Here is an 18,941-nt window from a genome sequence, read left to right as displayed (position 1 = left end):
GGAGTCCGTTTTCGCGTTAGTGTTACGTGAACCGCCGCAGCGCAAGCACAGTCTGCTCCGGTCCAGAGACATGAGAGCACAGAGTGGATCATACACGCGAGTCGGCACAGACCACAAAACGTTCGGACACATTTGAATTCTACACACAATGCTGTAATTTAAAGCAATATGGAGGAGAAACGGTTAGAGATCATGAGGAAAATTGGGCTTTACGAGCTCAACAGCTTTGGCCGAGCTGTGATCTAGGCAAAACGCTATTGGCTATTTTGAAAAAAGGGGAGGAGCTTCTAGATATATCCCGCCCTGTCTACCCGTTTCATTGGAAATTACGTCAACACAGTGAATAAAGCTGCGCGTTCCAAGGCACTTCAGTGGACCTTTAAGCAGCAAGTAGAACATTAGTAGCATGTAAGTTGTACTTTATTTATACGGCACTTTCCCTAAAACATTGTTATTTAAGTAATACGCTGAAATGTGCGTAATTTAACGAGAGGAGAGTATTGGACCAGAAGTTCATGTATGCAAATAGTCTTGGACAGCCTTTTATTGCTATAAAAAAGAAAGTACGGAACAGAATAGCGATGCATATTGCAATGCAGTCATTACATAGTAACAATGTTTGATAGATGCAATACACTCACCACATTGCTTTTCATTGTGCAATCCCATTTAGCCTATATTCTGCAGGCTACTCAAAACTATACAGACAGTGTGCCACTCAATATTACAGAAGCATGTGCCACCAGGGCGATGCTAACTAACCAAACACTTGCACCAAATGTCTTTTTATAAGGAGTATGCAGTATAGATTAGTAAGTAGTAGCATATTGAGTAGTTTACTGCAGTACCATCATTATAGCCCTGTTTATGATTCCAAACAAGGAAACATAAATCTTGCTCTCTTTAAAATAAATAAATAAATAAATAATAGTACACATAAGGATTGTTTCTTTTCTTTTTTTTTTTTTCTTTTTTTTTAACTAATCTGCGCTGCTATTTTATACCACGAGAAAAAAAAATAACACAGATTAGCTTCCACGGGCATTTTAAAGGACTTTTACAAGTGAAAAGCAGTTTGGTAAAATTGTGCTTCCGGTACTGGGGTTTAAGAGTTCCTTATCGTTTCTGGCTTCAGGCGGCCTTTATCACGCACGCCCTGACTAGTCACGCTCTGGCTGACGTAATCACGTTATTGCTGGAGTTTTCCAGAAGATACCACCAGAGGACGTGATTCAGCAATTTTCTTACTAAAAAAATAAATCACTCGATTGTGATCACGAATATTAGATTTGATCGCGAGACGACACATTTGATAGTGTGCGCTGTAACAGTAGTATTTCTAAGAGAAAAAAAAATGTAATATAACAATAATATAACTAAACATATGCATGCATATATTAATAATATACCAAAGAAAAATATACATGATAAAAAATGTGTTCAAAGATGATCAAACTATGTTAGATATGAGATAAATTTAATATTTTAATTAATATTTTAATCATAAACATACTGTCAACCTCAAGAAATAGATTAAAAATATATATATATATATATATATATATATATATATATATTTTTTTTTTTTTTTTTTTTTTTTTTTTTTTTTTTAACAAAAAATATTGTAATCACAAGAAATAAAAAATAATCAGAAGGTGGCTAATCAAATGTCAAGTCACCACCAGTGCTGGAAAGGTAAACGTCACGATGACAGTGCTGAAAATGACTCTGGAACATTGTGCTTGTATGTGTCATCTTGCTGACCAATAAGGGTTGTGTTTTCTCTTTTTGACTCTTGCCAGATAATTCATCACATCAGATATCAGAGGAGGACTCAGGACTAGGTTCACCTGTCAGCATTTCGACGGCATGGAGAAAATGTATTAGAAAAAAGATCTGTTTGTTCTAGTACTTCCTGTAACAAAAGAGAATGTACAGGCAAATTACCATCAGAAAAGCCAGTAAGGGAGTTAAGCATTACTTGCTATGACAATATTTGGTCTTAAGAAGAACATAGACAATAGCAATCATTAAAGAAAACAATTTCTTTAATGGAACGCCACAAGCTGGAAAAGGACAATATCCTGTGTTTTTTTTTCTTTTCACCACAAGGTGGCAGTAATGTTTTTGTAATGTCTTAATTATATAAAAATATGCCTATCAATGGATACATAATATGGTTTCAATATTACTATCAAATTTTGCTAAAGATATGCAAGAATAAAACTGTCAATATTACAGTTTGTTTTATTTCTTTAAAATGAATCACTTCTGTACCCATACTCAGAGATCATTAAATCAAATAAGGGCATTGGGTAATATTATGTTTCAGAATCTGTCATGCAAGATTGATGTTCTGTTCAATGTTTGCATCTATAACCTTCATCAAAGTTTTGCCCACATTTGCTTTAGTATTCTTTACTGTTAATTAGACTTATATGCCTTTTAATAACTTTTGATGAATCCCATGAACTGGGGATCTGACTTGTGTGTCAGTTACAAAACAGCACCAATAGAGAGAGAGTCAAGATAAGGTCAGGATATTTTTTAAAAGATGATTTCACTTAGAGGGTACGTTTACACGACAACGATGTACTAAAAACTGAAAAGTTTTTCTTTTTTCATGTACGGTTGACGACGTTGTCAAAATGATCCCGTTCACACAGATCTGTGAAAACGATCAAAAACGCTGTATTATTTATGCCAGGCCAGTAGATGGCAATGTCACTTTGTAAAGAAACACTACGCGCCTATAGACTGAACACGTAATATACGTTCGCGTGACATCACTGTTTTCACAAATTCACGTTTTTTTTTTTTTCATTTACACAGAGACGATAATGGTATCATTTTTAAAAACTTGCACTTTGATACATTTTCAAAAGTTAGGGGGTTTTGGGTTTTCAGGCCCCAAAGACGCCGTTCTCGTGTAAATAAACGGCCAAAAAAAAATTTTTTTTGTTTTTCTGTTTTCTGTTCATTTGCAACAACAGTGTTTTAGGGGCCCGAAAACGCAAACTTTTGAAAACAGATTTCAGAGTGCAAGTTTTTAACTATACCGTTATTGTCTACGTGTAAACGAACAAAAAAACGTGAATTTGTGAAAACGGTGATGTCATGCGCATGCACATTACGTGTTTAGTCTATATGCGATAGTGTTTCTTTACAAAGAGACATCGCCATCTACTGGCCTGGCATGAATAATACAGCTTTTTAATCGTTTTTTCATAGATCCGTGTGAAGGGGGATCATTTTCACAACTTTGTCATATGTACGCGAAAAACGCGAAGGAAAAACTTTACCGTTTTTAGTACATCATTGTCGCATAAAAGTACCCTTAGCCTCAAATGGAAGAGGGTAAATAACCTAATTATTTTCATTTAGGTTTACCCAAAATGAAAATTCTGTCATTCCTCATGATCCAAACCTGTTGGACTTTCATTTATTTTATATAAAAGAATATAATTGGAGGAATGTCTGTTTTTTTCAGGCAATGAAAGTCAGTGGGGTCTAATGTTCTTCAAAACATGAGGGTGAGTAAATGATGACAGAATTTTCATTTGAAGGTGAACTATCCCTTTAAAAGCATCTATACATAAACCATGCCTGAAAAATGAATGCAGTCAAGAAGATTAACAGCTAATGTTCAGGCTGTGAAAACACATGGATTCTGAAACCCTCAATAATCTCTAACAGGTTAATTAGTGTATTGATCACTCAAGCACTGATCCAATTTAAAGATCTGAAATTCCTATATTTGCAGAATAGGTTTACACAACACGCATAAACACCCTCGCATTTAAATAATTCAAAACAAAGAGCACCCGGTCGTCGCCTCTTATTATGCAACAGTGCTCAGTCATGCTCCTGGAGGCCCATGTAAAAGATCACTTTTGAGCTCATCTCAGATTCTTCCCTGGTACAAGAGCACCTGGCTCATAAGCTGCTAATTTTGCTGCCAGATGGCACCTCTCGGAGAACACCTGCTTCATCATCGGGATTCCTTTACGTCGCTGAAACTCTGTCTGCTTGAATAGTAAAATGATTGTAATAATTTCATACCCGCTTATTATCCCTTCTTTGCAAGAGCAAACATTTATGCCTACAAAGTGCGGTGGCTCCCTGCCAAAATGTCTCCCCAGGTCAGCCTCCATTTCTCTGTGTGGTGACAGTGTCTGTCAAATAGCATCATAAACGCTTTTGTTTAGGGGCCGCTCATCACCATTTCTCACTCACCCTGTCAGCGGTGTCACAAATTTCCCAGGTGTCCAGTACTTGCAAAGCATTTCACTTTTTTCATAGGTGTGTTTGACATACCGTGCCTCATACACACATTCACACCTTCTAAACTGCGGGGGTTTCCTGCTGAAATGTGACTACACTTTTTTATGCTGAGCACCCGGCACTAAAATCCTCATAGGCTCACGGGTGTGAGATTCAGAGGGACACAATGCAAATATTATATAAGACAATTCTTATAGGTGGTCCCTGATGATATTACTGTAAAGTTTTACTGACAGGAAGCAATTGAGTCTTATTCACACAGCCATAATTAAAGATAAATAATAATTTTTAAATGGCTATTTTAAAAGTATATGATCAAACTTTCTTTGCCCTGAAGTGTGTTCAGTGACCCGGCAGTGACCAACTCCTTGAGTCCAACTATAAACAAATAAGTCTTTCTTTGTTTTGTCCTTACATTCAGTTGAGCGCATCCAGAAATATAAGCTAGGCAGTGACTCTAAATTGGATAGTAATTACTGCCACGACAAATTGAAGGGAAGCAATCCAACGTATTTTCTATTATGAGATAGTATTATTCTTGGTTAATAATCCCTTTATGCATGATTGAATTTTGATAGGCTGTCTGAATGATAATTGCGCGTAATAAACCATTGCATCTGAAGGCTTGTTAAGCTTTTGTGATTGGACATATCAGTAATTCTTATTAAGAATTGCAAAGCAGGTTTGGATGTGTAAATATTAGGCGTTTGTCTAAATGTCAGAAAAGCACAACACAAATTTTCAGCACTTTCTTTAAAAAAAATAAAAAGGGAAGGAAAGAAAGGTCTGGTTTACCAAAAGTTACACTCTTAAAAATAAAGGTTGCAGTTAGAAGGGTTTTCACACTCTTCACACAGAAAAAAATATTCTATATAGAACTCTAGATTTTAAGGAACCCTTTATGCCAGAAATGTCTTAAATGATTGCATGATACTTTCATGTTTAACAGGTTATTTCAATTTTTTCTAGTAATGAATTATATTTACGAGCTGTGTGATTCATAACATTTCATTAAAATGAAAAATTAATGAAAATTAATTAAAACTAAATCCATAAAATGCCATGAAGGAAACCTCTAAAAGGTGAAACACCTGACAGAACTTCTATATAGATTCTATAAGAGAATAGGTTCTTGAAAGCTTGTTCTCTAATTCTTCAGAACTGGAATGTTATGAAAAGCAAATGTATGTGTTTAAGAGAGAAACACTATAGCAACTCATGAACCCAATACAGACAAAAATAGCTCTTGGTAAGAAGTTTTTTGTGAACCTTTATTTTAAGAATGTGTATATGAATGTGTATATGAAAGGAATGTGTAATTAATAATATTAATTATTATTACTATTTTATAACGTATTTACAATACATTAATAAACTAAAATAATAAGTTGAATGGTAACACTTTATTTTACAGTGCCGTAGTTACACATTACTACATGTACATACTATAGTAATATCAGTAAATTATGCATAACTAACCCTAAACCAAACCCTAACCCTAACTGTAACTCTATAGTAAGTACATGTAGTTAATTAATAGTACTCAGTACTTATTTGAGTAATTACAATGTAACTACGGCACTGTAAAATAAAGTGTAACCAAATGAATAAAAAGAAAATGTTTTTTTTTAATGTAGGCTATTATACAAATAGACTTCTAATCAAATATAAAAAATATTTTGCTGGGTTTCAGGAGAATAAAAAGCATTTTAACATAGCCCGTTTTTTTAATTTTTCGTAAGTTCACGGCTGAAGGGGAGGCTGCAAACATGCTCCAAGTCGGCTGCTTTGACGAAAGTGACAGCGCGACTTGTTAACGCCGAGGATCGCCTTTCATCCTTTTGTTTAAGCAGATTTTCTCAATGAGTTAATGGGCCAGAAGAGGAGGCGGCTCGGGGCTATAGAGTAAAGTTGGAGGGAGGGTGAATGTAAAAGAGGCGTCAATAAACGTGTCAGAGACAATGAACTAATACAAGAGACGATAGAAGTGAACAGATGGGGTGAGGTATGGAGGAAACGAAATGTCAGGACCATTTAGGATGTTCATGGAAGATCATTATGGCATGAAAAAACGAAATAAACTTGACCTTAATACGTGTGTAATGACTTAAATGCGTATAGCGAGAACTTAGCGTCAATAGCACGGAAACTGTTATTTTGCTTGGTAAAAAGGGTAAATATACCAGTATGAAATGCCATATTACAAACGGACCACCGCGTGATGGCGCTCATGTATTCGATTTCTGACTAAATTGGCTTTGAAGAGTGGTAATTAAAAAGACACAAGCTCATTAATGAGCAATAGAACTTTAATCAATTAAGCACGTCGACGCATGCTCAAAAGTGACTCGCGAACTGATGCGACGAGTCGCTGACGTTGATTAAACTTAGTACTGTAAAATTTAGGAGGCCTAATAAACGGGTGAGCATAATGCACCTTTCATGGATGGTGCAGTGGGGACTGGTTTTTGGAAATGAAATATGTCCTATTCGCTTCATAGAAAGAGAACAGCACACACAATTCATTAAGAAGATAGCTTGTTAATTAGCGCTAAGTTAACCTGATTTCTCTTAATTAAAACATCTTTCCTCGTTTACGATGTGGATATATGCAGATCTCCTGGGCTTTGAATTTTCTACAGCAGCAGATGGCCAGGCTGTGGATAATAGTTAACGCTCTCCTTGCCTCAGATCCCTACAACGTGAGCTACCGACCTGGCAGGAGATTAACGGACAGCCAAATCTTAACAAAAGAAACGTTTAACCATTTCTGGCTCGCACTGCACGGAGAGGCTATACGACCAGGACTTAGCATGGTGGTGTATTTGTTGTCAAAGACAGGTCGAGTTAACGAGGGTGATGATGTCTAGATTGGGTCTTTCTTTAGGCCCACTTGCCCATAGGCCAAGTTCATGACAAGCATGTCCTCCTTCAATTTTGGAGGGAATTATTCACGTGACAGCCCACGCCACATCTCTGAACACCTATAATGCGCGCGCGCCAGTAGTTTGCCACTTTTGGTTCTTAAGGGAGACAGTTGTCTCTTTGCATTCAAGTTCTGAGACACTTCAGGAATTAAATGGGGTTAGGAGGAAGATTTGGTTATTTTCTTTCCCCGTTGTGTTATATTACTAGATTGAAGTTGAATAATAAGCAATGAGTCAAACTGCACACCCTTCATCTGTGGAGCTGTAATTAACGGGAAAAATGCAGGCGGTGGAAAAAATGCAAATGATTCTGCACAAAGGCTTCTCACAAATTGGCGTCACCATTTCTCAAATTATATCATTACTATATTTTGAAAATGTTAATCTGTTGAGCGGATTTCCCGGGGGAGTTGAGTAAATTAGTTCTATTTCCGAACTGCCTCACTGCGATGGCACGGGAGCGACAAGCACCTCTGATTTGCTGATTACAATTAGACTCCCCAGTTTGGGCTCCTTCAAGCATTGATAATTTTCGGCATATTAAGCACGTTTTAGCAAAGGTGATAAGTCAGTTTTAATTGAAATGAAATTATTATTCTAATGGAAGTTTGGTTATTATTATTAGGAGGCCGCACTCATTTTAGATTCCTTTTTAATATATAAATGCGGTGAGTAAAAAGATTTTGAAGGGTATTAGGGTGTCAGGATTGAATGAGGTAATTTGAAGGGAATTACTTTCCCTTCTATCAGAAATGAAGTGAATTAAAAGTCCAAATCAATCGCTTTCACTTCTCCATTCTACTTTGACAGCAGCACAATTACAGATAATTAGATGGAGGAAACTTTTAATTGTAGGGATTAAGGAGAGGGGGCAAATTTTCATGATCAGAGAGAATTTGGAAACAGCGTTTCCTGCCTGCTAAAATCGAATCAAAGGATTTGGTTTAAAACACTAGCGCCACGTCTTTTTCTTTAATTGGAGCTGCATCTCGTCGTATCAAATCATCCACAACAATTAATTTAGATTTAATTCTATAATTATCATCAAATCGAATAATGTGCAACTTAATTTAGATAGTTAAAAATTAACGCGCGTGAAGTTAATTGAGTAATTAAACTCCTCAGCTGTTGCGTATTAATTTGCTAGCCTAATTAAAAATGAATTTGATTTTATGTAATGTTAGTGATGCGGGCGTCGGTGTTGGATGGGCGCTTTGATTAGTTTGTTTGGTTAGGCGTTACATCTGAACACCTGCCGTTAATGGGGTCAGTGACGTCTACTTGATTGCACATGCTCATTTTTCGCCAGAGGCATGGTTTCGAGGGTAGCTTTGGGTGGGTTCTGCTCAGGTACGCTTCAGTACATCCTTTGAGTTCAGATAACTTCCTGTAACTGAAATTCCACTCGCTAATTATAAGACATCTTGGGTACGGTTGTTGGGATTTTAAGATATGCCCCAGTTATATAATGGTTCCGGGGGAATGAGCTTGAGCAGTCTCAATGTGGAGCAGGGAATGAAGTGTAATAGGTGGTGCATGTTTGTTTTGTGGATGCTGGGTCCAGTCCTGACTCACTCAATCCTTTCCTCAGAGAGTTGATCTAATAAAGTTGTGGACTTTGGATAAGCCATGCCAAGCATGCGTGATTATTATAAAAGATCTATCATTAATGTATACCCACCATACTTTTTGCACTACACACAAACAAATGGATTGTTTTGGCCTTAAGATGACTGAAATCTGATAAATAAAGAGGAACACAGCACCTTGTGATTCACTGAGCTCATGTTTAATAAACCAAATTAGATGTCCAGTAGGTACACAATAACGTTACATTCGTCTGTGGTCAATCTAAGACATTATTTATAAATGTGGCCCACTGAACACTGCCTAATTTGTGAATGAAACTCCAGAATCCAAATAAATGGCAAATCAGACAGTCTAACAACGGCCCTGAAAGCAAGTCGTGTTCGTCTTATTATCGGGTTAATTAAAGCTAGGATCTGACAATGGCACTTGGTTGTAGAAAAACGGATTTAAATGCAATGTCTCCCGGGAACGCGTGTCAAGGGCTGCTAAGATCGCGTCAGGACGGGACCGCGCCCTGAACTGTCAAAGCTGCAATTATAGAATTCTGATGTTCAAAAAGGGATCTGGATAAACCGAATTATTCATACTTGTGTACAGTATGATAAAATAAGTTTAAGACACAAAGAAAATAACATTCAAAGATTCCTCAAACTTCTAAAAGCAGCTTCTGTAAGATAGAGGGATAAAAGGCTAGATCTTGAGACATTTTTAAAGGGTTCATTAAAATTTACACATTGAAATGCAGTGGGGTGCTATTTGGGCTCGAGGTCAAGAGACGAACGGATTATATAGTTCCTCATAATAATATTAATTAAACAATTTGCATGCTAATAAGGTAACAATTATCAGGGCCTCTGTTGAAAGATTCGGGTTATTACAACACGCCAATCCGAGTGCCAAGGGTCAGGGAGTGAGTGGGGAGCGAAATTTCAACTCAGATTAACATTATGACAACTCCAGACATTGGCCAAATAAAGTGGAATTAATTCTCTGTAATGAGAGGGGGAGACATGACGTGGGATTGATTACCATTCTGTATTCAAAAACACAGTTCACTTGCATAAATGCAATACATATATGTCACTGTTGACTTTAATATAAGATTAATTAATGATAATGATAGATTAAGGTGCACCCAACCACGTCCCGTCCTTAATTCAAAATATCAAATGATGATATAGCCTAATAAATATTATTTACTTTCTCGCTGTTCTTTTGTATTTCCCCCCCCCCATAATGACACACTGTCGGATTGCAATAAAATATTAATTGATACTCATGGGAGAGCGGCTTACATTAACAAACCAATATTGTTTCATAAGTGTAGCAAATGTTGTAAGTTAAAGCATGCATGATATTGTACACAATGACCACAAATAAACCGCGCACAATTTGTACATCAGTTGTTTAAATGACATTAATTACACCGGAGTGCTATGGCAGGGGAAATATATCTAATTTTCTGTTAAATGTCGAGTGCCTTCTAATTAGCTATTCATGTAATTAAAAGTTCATTTATTCCTCCAGCATATCAAATGAGTACGTCGTTCCTTCTTTTTCTTTTTTTTTTTTTTAAAGCATTGTGTTAGACTCGTGACGCTTCTCTGGTTTGTAGTTCGGAATTAAATTTGACAGCTCTGTTTGACGAATATCTTCGGATTGACTTGTGACAAGTTGCCTAAGAATCGCCACATAAATAAAAATAGTGGTTCGGTCAATTTGACAGCAGTGCACTACAATCTTACCTGTTCACATGGCAACATTTCGACTTGACGAATCGGTACGGTGTGTGTTTTTTCCCCCCCGTTTTCTTTTCTTTTTTGTGTGTTTGTTTGTGTGTGCAAAAGAGTCGAAATGAATAGAGGGACATTGTCTCAAACGGTGGTGAATCCGCCGCTCTGTGTGGCTGCAGTCCGAGGTGAGATTTCAGTGTCTATTTAGCGTTTAACTGGGTATCAAATCTGATCGCTCTCCCTCTAAGGCCCCCTGTGTAGTCGTGATGTAGTTCTTATCAAAGCCCTCCTGTCTTGTTGTGACAGCTCTGATATTGTTTATTGAGGTGGATGTCAGGTTTAATTAGCAATCGATATGGAAAGCGTTTTCAGACTACGTCTCTGACGTCAGCGCCGATTAACGCTTCTCATTGGTCTCAAATTCCCAGAGCCTAAGCTAATTATTGGAAGCTTCGTGTTGATAAAGAACAGCTCATCCTACTCTCCACATCATGTCCCCTCCTCGCTGGCCACTCTCGCTGCATGTTTTTTAAATTCACATCACCAACCACCAGACGTCGTTTCCTTTTGCCTGGGAGATGATGGACAGCAGGATACTGGATCCACCTCATGCCCAGTTCGGAGGCTCGCTCGGTGGGATGGTGAGCTTTCCGTACCATCTAAGCCACCATCATGTGTACGAATTAGCCGGTCATCAACTTCAATCCACGGCCGCGGTTCCTTTCTCAATAGACGGATTACTTAACGGCTCCTGCACGGCTTCTGTGGTGAATTCTAACCCCCTCTTGTCGTCTGGCTGCGGTATGAATGGAGATAACCAACAGTACAAACTGACAGGTAAGCAAACAGACACTTGTCCTAAACTGGCATGAGGGTCTTTGGTGGAAGGAAGAAAGAAAGCATGTTTTTGTCATGTTGTAAAACAAAGATTTTTTTCCCCCCCATAAAGCTTTGAAGAATAACCCAGGGAAACAAAACAAAGGATTCTCTCATCATGTGTTCAGGCTAGTTTATTGGAATTAAAGCAGGCTGAATTTTATAAGGAAGCGAGGCTAATATAAAACATTTTACAAATTTATTGACAGCACGTACTTCCCTTCCTTCGTATTAGCTATTTTTCTTTCTATTGTTACTTTACCGAGAATAGAAAACTGATGGCTTTCATTTTATCCGTCCTTATACACTAATAGTAAAGGCGCATGCAGAAAAATAAACACTACCAAGAATTTTAGTGGGCCCACTGTTTTGGTGGACATAACTGTGCAAGTTACAAGCGATGCTAATTTATTGTTTCTCACATAGATTCGGGGGATCCAGAGAAGGATAGCCCGGGTTGTAAAAGAAGACGAACTCGTACCAATTTCACTGGCTGGCAGCTGGAAGAATTAGAAAAGGCTTTTAATGAAAGTCACTATCCAGATGTGTTCATGAGGGAAGCACTTGCTCTGAGATTGGATTTGATAGAATCGAGGGTGCAGGTAAATACACTAAATTTATATTTCATGTGTTGTGGTGTGACGTTATGAAACCAATAAATCCAAAACAAAAGTATTTCTGTGTAAACAGAATATGGTTTTATGAATAACCCTGTTTTTTTTGTTTGTTTTTTTTTTAGTTCTGCTTTGGTAATTTTTCTCTGCATGAAATGTTTTTGTACAAAACACAGAATGTCTTGATTTTGAAAATGCTTCTGTTTTAAAATTACCTTCATTATGGTTTAGAAACCTTTATTTAAAGTTTCAACTATTTAAAAAACGGCAAGTGTTTGTGGACGAAATAGTCTTTTTGTTGTTGTTTTATAATGTATTTTGTAGTCTGTACAGTAGGCCCCACTGTTAGCATAAAAAAATATATCAAGAGACCGGCTTGCACTAAAATAAAATAATATAATACAAGAATATGTTTTTATTAAACTTTAACATACAGTCGGGTAATATGTTTTGTGATATTGGGGGAGGAAAGATACATGAATGATTGTGCACAATTCTTATAAAAATATTAGGCTACTAAATTTAATTTGATAGATGTATGTGATCTTATTAAATCTGCCCCGTTCAAAAGTACAGATTTAAGTTTGCAAAATAGAGTTTGTTATCATTATTTTGGTCTGAAATAATAGAATCAAACATTTGGCCTATAAAACTCCTTGCCTAAAAATGTATGGAGCGTAATGTAATAAATCTGTGTGTTTTAGGATGCGGCCTACTTTTAGTACAACATTCACGATGATATATTTTCACCATAGCATTATTATAAAATTGTGTTGTTTGGATAATTGCGTTTTATTTTCATTTTATAGCCATATTTTCAATTTATTATAACAATATCACACTTATATTACATATTAAGTAAATATACAACATTTTATAAAAATTCTGGCAACACATTATTTAGCAAAATGTACGTTTTTTATTTTTAGTAAAAACAAAAAAAGAAAAGATTTTCTATAATACAATAAAGTAAATATACAGTATTGTGCATGTATATATATATATGTGAGTGTGTGTGTGTGTATAAGTATAATATGTATAAGTAAATAAGTATGTATAATATGTTTAAGTGAATATAATGTGTATATATTATGTTTAATAGAAGGCCTATATTTTTATATATTGGTCTATTTCATAATTGGGTCATATATGTCTATTTCATTATTTTAATGACATGAAAATAAATGTCCTTTTTTCATGTTTAGGTATGGTTTCAAAACCGAAGGGCGAAATGGAGAAAAAAGGAGAACACGAAGAAAGGGCCGGGGCGACCTGCACACAACTCTCATCCGACGACCTGCAGTGGCGAGCCAATGGACCCAGAGGAAATTGCTCGCAGAGAACTGGAGAGGCTGGAGAAAAAGAAAAGGAAACAAGAAAGAAGGCTTTTAAAGTCCCAGAACAAACTCATTCCCGGAGACTTATTTCACACCCCAGGATCTGACAGTGACAGTGGCTTGTCACAAGTAACGGACAGTGAACAAAGCATCCATTGCGACATGGGCAGAAACCAAACGCAACCAAGCTGTGACCAAACACCACAGAAACTCCAGAACCAAAGAAACGCAGACCAAGACGCGAGTGGATCCGAGCTGGACTCGTCCGACAGCGGTCAGCAGTCAAACCTGATGTGCTCCAACAGTAGGTCTTCCACTCTTCAAAAACTCAATCCCTTTAGCGTGGAAAGCCTTCTGTCGGACTCCAGGCCGAGGCGCAAGCCGCCAATGGACTTCCCAGTACCGACACCACGGCCTTTGATAGGGAAAGGACATTTTTTACTGTACCCTATTACACAACCTCTCGGTTTCATTGTTCCACAGACTGCTTTGAAGAGCACAGCACCAGGTCCTGATGCTGAAAATGGCCAGAAAGGGCCAGCTACTGACAGTTCCTTTGCTGGAAACCTAGGACACAGGAACGCCAAGGACAACAGTGTAAACAACAGCGGCGCGCGAGCAATCAAAGGCCAGGTCAGTCAGTCGGGTAACATAACGTGTTCACCACAGAGCAGTTCACCACAGACTACCATTAATGGTCACTCGGCGGGCAGCTGTAACGATAGATGCCCACAAGACATAGAGTTAGACCTCGTCGATCCAAAGTCTCCACAGTCGGAGAAAAAGGAGCAGTCGTTACCTGACTATCCACCACAAAATTCAGAATCAGCGACAACCAACAAGGACACCGACAAAGACTCAGTTGACGTCGATATGGAATAAATGAAATCATAGTAGAAACTGAGGAGTGTGTCGATGTCGCACGACACTTCTCCGCAGATTAAGCGAAGAGGAAAAAAAGTCGACATATCGAAACGTATCGTTTTCATTGACATATTTATATTCTGATTAGGGGAAATATCTGTGTGAATAATTTGTGTATGTGTGTGGTGGGCTATCAAATGTTTATTGAACAAATAGCAGCAGCTCCCTGTATAAGAAACTGTATAAAAAAAAAATACCAAGACAAAACCTCAAACGTTGTACAAAGTATTAAGATATTTATATATGTAAGTTTTTTTTTTTTTTTTTTTTTTATAAATAAATCGATTGTATACAACAAACTTAAGCGTGCATGGCCCTAAATAGAGCTTATATTGTGGGCTATAGCTCCTTCTCCCAAACCCTGTGTTGTATTTTGTGTATTGCTTTAACAAATTTATTCATCTATAAGCTACACTGAAATGAGGTTACGAGCCGGAGGCGAAAAGACCCGTTCGACTCCTGCAGAGTTTTGATATGAAAGTAATTATTTTCCCGGTGGCTACTGCAGGGATTCAGTTTATTTTAGCCCAAAGGGTTATAATACATTACCGATTTCTAGTGATATGAAATCACATAAACTTCCAAGAATAATAGAATTAGCATGAAAGGCTGGGGTGTCAAATTGAAATACGAAAATAATAGCCCCGGCAGCTGGGAGTGTGTTTGTGCATATTGGATAGGAGATGGGAATTCGTGGGGCGGAATTTTCATGAGCTTTTCACTTTGTCAGGGCCCTTGTAGCTGGCTATATTAAGATAGATGTTCGATGATATCCCTCATTGTTCTGTCGCTTATATTGATGTTCCTGTGTTATCAGCCTATTGATCATGCGTCGGCTGTAATAGGACGGGCGAAGCAAACGTGCCTATTTACAATAGCAGAACACATTTGTTCTAATAGGGTTGGCGGTCCCATGGGACCCTGTGGGGGCTCCCAGACATCTGCGCCTTGACAATATTAGCACTGCTGACCAGATCTAAAGGCGAGGTAAGAAAAGCAGGCAATAAAATCATAGAATCATTTTCGTGAGAAATATAACTGCACGGCAAATACCAATAATGAATTAGCATTTTCATTTTCCAAGGTGTTTAATTTGGTCATACGGGCTCGTTTATTGTCTTCTTAAACATCTTCTAGTCGTCTCATCACTTCCACTGGTCTTGATTTGCAAATAAATTGAAAGTAATCAGCGAGGCTGGCGCAAATGAATTTCTAAGCCAGTGTCTCTTTCATAATATTTACATAATTTTCACCAGAGACAGACTTAAGACTTGGCATATGGCGTCCAGGGCAAATAGACTACACAAAAGTGGGCAAGGGGAGAGCAGAAAAGATGTCAGGACAATCAATAAGAACATATTTTGCACACAGTGCGCCGAAATGATGATGATGACGGCCCACATTGAGTGGCTATACAAAAACAATAATTAGCCTGTTTACGCGTTTCATATAGAAAGATTGGGTCTTTGAAGACATCATCCCGCGCTATCTCAAAGTCAAGCGAATAAAATATCTCTATTTCAGTCAGTGAATTGCCTTTTGTACATATATATAAAAAAGCAAGTGTTTGGAAAATGTTAGTTGTCTGGAGGTGTCCTTCAATTTGCTGCTGTCTTTTCCTACCGGGGCGCGTTCATGTTTAATTCATTTGCAATCTGAATAGGAGTATCGCTGGCTGCACACTGGTGGCCTTAAGGTGAAATTAGCGATTTGCTTAAGTAGTTAAGCTTTTGCCTGAAAGCAGCACGCTGTATGATTCAGGACAAACTATCAATCGATATGGCCCAGGCAGCCTCCAGGAGATGTGTCCTCCATGAATCATACTTTATGAATTCAATTTCTACCCGGAGAAATTTTCAATTTGAACGCTGGATCATTATGGGAGAGTGTAAATTGTTTTTGCTCTATTATGCATCGGACGCCATCATTTTTCTTTCTAATTACGGAGGTGTCAGGTCGGGCTGTCATGCAGGCGCTGATTTTCAATTTAACTGATCATCATGCATTCATTTTCCCATTTGATAAATCTGCTATCTCGACGCCGCGCCATGCCTGGAATGTTAAGAGAGAGAGAGAACAGCAAAGTAATGGGGGTGTGTGTGCAGCAATAAGTGCAGATCAGGCAGCTAATTTAGCACCTCCTGATATTCCATCTCCATTTCTCATTTTCAACTCTCCGAGGAGAGAAAAGCAGCCCAAAGGCAGAAAGCTGGTATTCAACAACATCAGGGGTAAAACGACTCGGAAAACGCTTGTTTTCCTCAACACATTTTCCAAATTAGGATATCAAGCTTAATTAATGCTAATTGAGTTCCTCAATACGTGTTATTTTTATTTAATAGAATCAAATTCGCGCAATTAATTATGAAGGTGATTTCAAGAGCCTCATTTGCAACACCCAGTCTTAACCCCTCCCTGAGTGCTTTGTAGATTATTTTCTTTTGTCGTTTTATATTTCGCTAAACTCACAGAGCGCCCCGTATACCTCGAGGACAGGTGCAAGGCCAACCGAATAGTGATTATATTCTGCTTCTCCATTAGGCTGCAGTGCTTTAGCATGGCTTTCCGTATAAATCTTCACGGAATTAAAACTCACTTTAAGTCTTTTTGCATTTAATTGTGGTTTTCATAAACTATATATATATATATATATATATATTGTGATTAAACCCGAAAATTGGGTTTAGTTAGGCTATATCTTAGTTAATTAATTGACAACGTTCTTTGACAGTGCAATGTTATAATCACAGTTACCTGCTCGTGTATCATGACGAAAACATATATTTTATTGAGTAGACCAGGAAATCGCCTGAATTGCATTTTTTTTTTTGGATTATGAACTGGGGAATGACATCTCGAAAAGAGGGCGAATTAGAGGAACTCCATCGTAAGGTGTTGTTAAATCGATTGAGGATCAGTATTTTTGATTAAAAAAATAGGCAGTCGAACAAATTTGAGAATGATTAAATTACATAAATAACAGAAAGCTCGTCTTTATTTATTAATTAAATTCACGAAAATTAAACCTAAAACACAAAGTGATAAAATATCCAATTATTTACACCTTGCTTGAGTTAATCAATTTCGGGATCGTGAATAAACAATGCACATGTCAGTTATATCCCCCATCCCGCGTTTGCATGGCAGAGATAAGAGCGCTGAAGTCCGCCGGTGAATTAATGGGCATACGCTGTAAAGTAATCCTAAAATGCATGGCGGAGTAGCTGCAGGATAGGAGCCAAATGTCAAGTACCGTTTTAAGTGATTGTGAGAAAGATCTAAGTGGCGCTGCTTTTCTTTGGCTACCAATGGTAGACGCTTCTGTCCCTGAAATCACTTCAACACTCCTTATTGAAATAAGATTGAACTTTGATTCAATCACCCCCTTATAATATGAGAGATTATCGATTTTTGTCCTGAGCTTGAAACAAAAATGCAAGTGAGTTTTCACACAGACATCTTCTAATTTACAAAGAATGGGGGAGTTTCAGTGAGTTAATTAAATAATTCCCTTTGAGGGCAATTAAAAGAGTGAAAACAGCATTAAGAGCAGCTCATAATGCACTTTGTATTTAGAATGAGCCATTCTAGTATTAAGTTTAGCAATACAATCAACAACAACAACAAAAAAAAAATACAGAGCTCCATATAGTCTACATTAGTATGTTTAAACACTATTTTTTCATAATTTAATAATTCTATAATTTTCAATACACTCCTCAGTAAAAAGGTGTACCATAGGGAAAACTAACAAAGCAAAGATTTTCATTAAAAACAATCTCACTAAATAATGGACCTCCTTCACAACAGCATCACATATGTTAGCATTTGAAATGTTTTTTGTTTTTTCATACATATTCTCGACCTGGTGTAAGTCAGTATGATAAACATGACCCAAATGTTAACACTAACTCCCCTGGTCATTGTGGTTATTAAAAATCTAACAGCCTGTGACTGCTGCTTTGCACTTCTTTTCTAATTATCACCTTGTGAGATGTGTTTCATTACCTACATTTCATCTGATAAACCACTGAATTCTGGCCAAAAGAGAATTTGCTGGTCCATGACAACAATCTCAACAAAAGATCCATGAATATGTGGAGCCAGCACATCTTTCTGGATCTCAATGACCTCAGGCTCCAGCAAATTATCCATTATATTAAAATGTTAGTATTGAAAATGTGGTAGCTACTTTAAGCTATAGGTTACTAAAATTGTATTTGTTTGAACAAATAGGAAATATTTAATGAAAATATTTCACTACTAATCATAATGAAAAGAAAATGCATTGACACATAGTCCACATTGTGACACTGCAATTTTGTTTAAAAAATTTAACCTTTTTCAATGCCTTAAATGTTTGTATTAAAACAAAACTGCTATTGGCAAAATATTTTTTTCTCATTTCAAAATGCTGACTGATAATGTCACAACAAAGAAAGGCAATTAGTAGTACTTCATTAAGTAAAAATGTCCATCAAGCTAAAAATTGCGTCCCAAATGACTTATACACTATGCACTTATACACTGTACTTACGCACTATGTACTCATCCATGTAGTGTATGAATATTACAAGTTTATTTTGTCACTAAACATCGGAGTCTGATCCCCCCCTCCCCCTCCGTTTTTTTTCCGTTAATATAATGCATCATCCG

At 37.2% G+C, this 18,941-nt stretch overlaps 1 protein-coding gene across 1 annotated transcript; it reads left to right on the top strand.

The window, feature by feature from the left end:
* The first annotated feature begins 9,700 nt into the window (after positions 1–9,700).
* uncx (UNC homeobox) lies at positions 9,701–13,468 on the top strand. Its single transcript, XM_051884986.1, has 2 exons — positions 9,701–11,371; positions 13,230–13,468. The coding sequence occupies exons 1-2, from the start codon at positions 11,113–11,115 to the stop codon at positions 13,466–13,468; spliced, it is 498 nt and encodes a 165-aa protein (XP_051740946.1). The 5' UTR covers positions 9,701–11,112.
* Positions 13,469–18,941: the final 5,473 nt, after the last annotated feature.

Source organism: Ctenopharyngodon idella, chromosome 3, assembly GCF_019924925.1.
Source record: "Ctenopharyngodon idella isolate HZGC_01 chromosome 3, HZGC01, whole genome shotgun sequence".
Lineage (NCBI taxonomy): Eukaryota > Metazoa > Chordata > Actinopteri > Cypriniformes > Xenocyprididae > Ctenopharyngodon > Ctenopharyngodon idella.
The sequence above is the reverse complement of the archived record's forward strand: the minus strand, read 5'-3'. Positions and strand labels throughout refer to the sequence as shown.